Below are 6365 nucleotides of genomic sequence, written 5' to 3' on the forward strand. Positions count from 1 at the left end.
ACTGGCGAAACGTCAGGAATAAATTCTTCTAGAACATGGCCACAGAGCCCAAAAAACCCACAAAAAACTACTGTATGTCTGTTTGTCTGTTTCTCAATCTGAATCTCTCTCAGAACAATATAGTCACTAACTGGGACCTAATGATCTCAAACCACTCAAATGTTGCCATCGCAATGAGCCACACAGGTCAAACTTCTATTGCCATTTCTTGAACCTCTCTGAGGTTTTCTGGAAGTGGTTTGCTATTGAACTTCATCCGTCTCTTGACAGAGAAAGTGCACGAAGAAATTGACCAGGTGGTTGGCCGTTCCCGAAGACCTTGCATGGCTGACCGCGGACAGATGCCTTACACGGACGCCGTCCTCCACGAGATCCAGAGGTTCATTTCTCTCGTCCCATTGAGTATACCCCATGCGGTGGTCAAAGACACGCCATTCAGACAATACATCATCCCCAAGGTAAGTTCTCTGATTCCACTTGAAGAACCTAGAATGGATCCTGCACACAGAAGGTTCTCTAAGCCTTGCTTGGCTTGGATGGAATAATTAGAATCTTGCTTCTTGTCAGTGCTTTTGGCCTCAATATTTTGTGGATGAAAATAACATACAGTTGGCCCTCCTTATAGAAGCTTGCCTTCTGCGGCTTTGAGCTTACGTGGAAGGCAAGCCCTGGCAGAAATAATGCAGCATGTACTCACGCTGTGCACCCCATGCACCGCTGCGAGCATGCACCCCATTATTTTCTATCAAGAGTGAGCATACACTTTTATCCCAATGCGGGGGGGGGGATCTGGAACGGATCCCCTGCATATGGGGAGGGTGGACTGTATCTCCCTTTATCCTTTCCAGGGGACCACAGTAATTCCTGATCTGACCTCGGTGTTGCATGACAGCAAGGAATTCCCCAATCCCACAAAGTTTGACCCACAGCATTTCCTGAACAAAGATGGGAGCTTCAGGAAGAGCGACTACTTCATGCCCTTTTCGGCAGGTAAGATGGTTCCTCCTGCCCTGGGAAGCATTATTTGGTTCTCCTAATCTTCCATTGTTGGGGCAGTTAAGGCATTTCCCTCTGTGACCCCATTGTCTTCTCTTCCCTTCCCTTTCTTCTGTGGGTCTCCTTGCAGGGAAGCGGATCTGTGCAGGAGAAGGCCTGGCCCGCATGGAGCTCTTCTTGTTCTTCACCACCATCCTCCAGAACTTCAAGCTGAAGCCCCTCATGGACCCCAAGGAGATCGACATCACGCCCCTGATGAGTGGATTGACCCGTGTCCCCCAGACCTATAAACTCTGTGCTGTGCCCCGCTGAAAAGGTCACCTCCGGACAGCAAGTGGACTGGCCAAGATGTCGATGGTCAGAGGAACCTGGCTTAGGTGTCTGCAAGGGGAGCGAAAGCATTGAGTCCAGAAAGTCAGTCCGGTGCAAGGGGGAAATGTGGGCTCTGATAAATCTGCATTAATCGCACACAAGCATGGACTTTAAACTGCTTGAGCTTGTTTGAGAGCTCCAATACGCTTGTAGTATGTTTAAATTATTTGCTATTGTTTCAAGCTTTAAATTGTTTAGAACCGATTTTATTTGTGTGGCATCCTGAAATTTCAAGTAGTATTCTGGATGGCAGGTATTTCAATAAATACAATAAACAATGTTGCTTTACAAGTGAGAAGGTTGTTCCCTTTTTATGTCCATAACTGCTCACAATTCAGCCTCACTGGATGACTCTTCAACTAAGGCTTTGTCTTCAGAGCTGGTTCTTCAGAGCATCTACTAAGACTCCAATGGGGTTTCCATGGCTGGGCATTGCTCAAGGTCCCTATTCCCAGAGCAGAGAAAACAAGCTTGCTCCCTCCTCAACATGACATCCCTTCAAATACTTAAACAGGGCTTGGCCTTCTCTTCTCCAATCTAAACATACGCAGCTCCCAAAGATGTTCCTCCTGGGGTTTTGGTGGTTTCCAGATCTTTCGCCATTTTGGTCGCCTTCCTCTGGACATGCTCCAGCTTCTCAACATCCTTCTTGAATTATGACTCTTTTATCATCATCATCATCATCATCATCATCATCATCATCATCATCATCATCATCATCATCATCATCATCATCATCATCATCATCATCATCATCTTTATTAAACATATAAAAATAACACAACAATCATAACATCCATAACACATTACATGCCAACTAACACATGAGCATATCTACTATTAAAAAGCATACATACTCTGACATAGGATCTTCAATAATAAGGTCTTCCCATTAATCCTATCAAACCATTTATACACTTGACAACTTACAACTTACAGAGAAACATCCTCTCTTACTCTCTTATTTTGTGGTCAACTTTCTTTCATTTTCTTATCTCCTTCATCTATCCCTTTCTATTTCCTCTCTTCTTCCCTCTTCCTTCTCTTCCATCCCTCTCTTTGTTCTTCCTCCTTTCTCTTTCTACCTTTCCTACTCCCACTCCTCCCTTCTTTCTCCCTCTCCTGTTTCACCTTCTCCCTACATTCTTTCCATTCATCACTTACTCATACCTTATTCTCTTACACATACCTTCATTCACCTTCCTTTCCCAACTACCATACCTACTTCCAGTTTACCAGCATATTTCTATTTCCTCCTCAATCTATGACTTTCTTTAACCACCCCATCATTTCCTCAAGCATTATCATGACAAAGACCTTCCCTTTATTCCACTTCCATGACATTCTTATTATTACATTCTTTCTCTATTCTCTTTATTCTATTCAATTTCCTTATTTACCTCATTTATACCCTATTTATATCCTTTATCTAATTCTAATTCTCAATTAAAATAGTTTTTTGTGGGTTTTTCAGGCCACGAGGCCATGTTCTAGTTTATTCCTGACGTTTCGCCAGAGGATGCTGGAATGGAAGGGGAATGAACATTATTCACTAAAATTCAAAAATACTGTCTCCCCCCCTTCTTTTCCACAAATGCAATTACTGTTATCCATTCTTTATTAAATGGAGTCTGTGAGTTATATTTCACTAAATAAGGGGTTCAACAGACCACCCCTAAGGAGCAGCTCCATGCCGCCTCTTTCCTCGCTGGATTGGGTCCTCATTCAAAGCCGGTTTTAGTAGGCAGAAGTGGAACATGTCTTAGGCAAATCCAATTCAGCAGCTACTTCATTGATCAGCCACTTTACCACAAATGGACCCACAAATTTAGCCCCAGTTTCTTGGAAGTCTGTTGAATTTTTAAATTTTTAGTAACCAAATAAACTTTACTCCCAGGTCCCACCTCCCAATCCCTGTGTCTTTTGCAACAGTCCCTTTTTACGTCGTCCAGCATTGTAACAATGTGTGGCCACAAATCTTTAATTTTTGTAATCCACTGGGAGAGCGGCACCGGGGTCAGTGTAGGCAAAAAATTTTGGTCATAGCTGAAGATGATCTCAAACGGTGAGTGTTCGGTACTCTGGTTGATGTCCCCATTGAAAGCAACTTTGGTGTGGGGGGAAAAATCAGACCAATCATCTTGTAGTAGGTAGTTGCCAAAGCAGCAAATGTACTGTTCCAGCGAGCAGTTCATTCGTTCCGATTGTCCATCCGATTCTGGGTGATGAGAGGTGCTCATTGCCTGTTCAACTCCTAATTTTGCTTGTAATGCCCTCCAAAATTTCAAAGTGAACTGGCTGCCACGATTAGACACAATCTTGTCCAGAAGCCCTTGTAATTTGTACACATGTCTACTGAATAAATCGGCCAATTTGGCCACATTGGGCAAGCCCTTGCACCGCACAAAGTACACCTGCTTTGAGCACTGGTCAGGGGCAGGGTCCACAGCAGTCCCCAAGGCTTGCCCACTACCGGCTTAAAGCAAGTACATATTGGTCATCCTTTAACATAGGTCTTTATGTTCCGCTGGATCCCATCTTCTTACCAGATGCCAAGTCCTCAGGAATCCCCAATGTCCTGCTACATTAGTATTATGGCATATATGTAAAACCTTGAGTCTCAGGTCTTCCGGGATGTAAACCTGAGTCCCTTTGTACCACAGTCCACCTTTCAGCTCTACAGTCTCCGCATGTTCCTTAATCCACTGGTCATTTTCGTCTGCCTCTGGGATGCTTTGAAACAAAGGCTCCACTGGCATGGTTTGACTATTGTTTTCCTTCTCATTTTGTGTTTGGCTCCAAGTGGTTACTGCCAGTCCCAACTGTTTTGGGATGAGAATGGCTTCCTCTGGGACATCCTTCCTGCTTTCACACTGGGGTAATCTAGATAAGGTACCTGCTAGTACATTTTGCTTTCCAGGGAAAGCCTTTAATCGGGACCTGAAGCGATAGAATTTTTTGGCCTAGCAACTCTATTTTGGGTCTAACTTTCTTGGGGTTTTCAAGGCCTCCAAGTTGCCACGGTCTGTCCACACTTCAAAGGGGTGCGGGGTGCCCTTGAGGAACTGGCACCAATTCTGCAGCGCCTGCTTAATGGTAAAGGCTTCCTTTTCCCAAGTGGGCCTGTCCACCTCCACTCCTTGGAACTTTTTGGACAAATAAGCACACGATGATAACGTCCTCTAATAGTCTCTGCATTAATATTGCTCCAATGGTAACATTGTTAGCATCAATCTGTATAGCAAAGGGTTGTTCCGGGTCAGGATGCTTTAAGATGGGTTCTGTGCTAAATAGCCCTTTCAGCTTTCAAAATAAAACAAATTATTATTATTAAAAGTCTCCTGACACTCTGGAGTTCACTTAATGTTTGTGGACGGCTTCGGTTTTTCGTTGGCTCTCCCCGGGAGGGTTTTGGTCTTTAACAAGTCTGTAATGGACAGCCCTATTTGGGAAATGTCCGGCAAGAACTGTCTGTAAAGGTTAGCAATTCTCAGCAAACCGTGTACCTGTTTTTTGGGTCTTTGGTGGGGCCCTTTCCAACACTGTCTGCAGCTTGGATGGGTCCACTTGGGTGGACACTCGATACTCCAAGAAATCTAGTTTGTCGCTGTTGAATTCACATTTGGGTAGCTTAACTTCAACTGATTGTCCAAGAAGTGCTTCAGTACCTCCTCCACCAACTTCACATGGGTTTCCAAATTTGGGGAATAAATCAACACATCATCCAGGTAGACCAGGACTTCCTCAAACAGCAAATCATGCAAAACTTCATTTACTAGCCACATGAAGACCCCTGGACCTCTCAATAGCCCAAACATGTGGGCTAGATATTCAAAAGCCCACAAGGGGTAGTTGAACACTGTCTTGTTTTCATCCCCTTCCAGGATCTGCACTCGGAAGTAAGCATCTCTCAAGTCCAGCTGTTTCCTTATTTTTTCCCCCTGTGATTTTGCATTTGAAATTTTCTTTGCTGTTTCCCGTCTCAATCCTCAAACGGGAGAGGCGGGAAACAAATAAATATTTTAGTAGTAGTAGTAGTAGTAAAGATTCAGCCCATAGCCAATCTCCCTCGCATGTCCCTCATGAGCAGGACGGGATTTTTATTGGTACTGCATATCCCATTGAGGGTCTTATAGTCAGTGACCAATTCATAGGGACTCGTCCTTCTTCTCTTGGAAGAAAACCTGGGGCCTGTAGGAATGAGACCTTGGTCTGAGGAATTTATCATTAGCTGAAATACAGGAGCGGTCACAAGTCGTATGTTTACAAAGTTAGCCAAGGTGACTGACTACTGTTTATTACCTATACACATTAAGACAATCAGACATTCACACAATCACACAAAAACTCAAAAATATAGCAAGTTAGCACTGGACAGAGAACAAGAGGCTTCACTACCGGTAATATTCACCTGTATTGCGATGCTCCAGGGTCCAGATTGATGAAGACTTTGCCGCAATGGAGAAGTGGCCAGAGGATTGGGACTATATCAGAACTCAGACAGATGTGGAGTCTACCTGGATTCCAACACAGAACCCTGAACAAAGGATTTGGGGGGCCTTAAGTAAGGCAAAACCTAGCCTCAGGTGGAGAGTTGTTTATCCTACTTCAAAGAAAAACCAAATCTACCTATTAAAGATTGCTTGATCTTTGGATAGTCTCCAAGGTGAGAATGGCTTTCCGATGGCTCTGGCTTGGCAAAATGTCCTGGGCCATAAATCTGTCCAAAAGTGTGAATGTCTTTCCGGATGGCAACTCCTATCTTGGCCTTTTAATCTATATTTCAATATCATACATGATGCGCTCGCCTTGCTTCCATGGAGGACTCCAGCATCATCTCTCCCATCAGGCACTCTGCATAGGGTCATGACAGGAAAGCCATCCACACTAAGGATTTAAGGCTCCAATGCTCGTAACTCTTCCGAAGCTGAAGGTCGAGGTGCGGATGAATCCTCTAGCTAAGTTCTTTTCTATGAAATCCTTTAAAGGCCTCATTG

General features: G+C 44.1%; 1 protein-coding gene across 1 annotated transcript in view; it reads left to right on the forward strand.

Annotated features, from left to right (window-relative positions):
- Positions 1-1663, forward strand: part of LOC121927308 (cytochrome P450 2C42-like) — a 34279-nt gene extending 32616 nt beyond the window's left edge. The window contains exons 3-5 of the mRNA XM_042461035.1: positions 271-458; positions 849-990; positions 1127-1663. Coding sequence (XP_042316969.1) covers positions 271-458; positions 849-990; positions 1127-1308 — 512 coding nt within the window. The 3' untranslated portion in view covers positions 1309-1663. The remainder of the gene's footprint in view (positions 1-270; positions 459-848; positions 991-1126) is intronic.
- Positions 1664-6365: the final 4702 nt, after the last annotated feature.

Source organism: Sceloporus undulatus, chromosome 1, assembly GCF_019175285.1.
Source record: "Sceloporus undulatus isolate JIND9_A2432 ecotype Alabama chromosome 1, SceUnd_v1.1, whole genome shotgun sequence".
NCBI classification, from domain to species: domain Eukaryota; kingdom Metazoa; phylum Chordata; class Lepidosauria; order Squamata; family Phrynosomatidae; genus Sceloporus; species Sceloporus undulatus.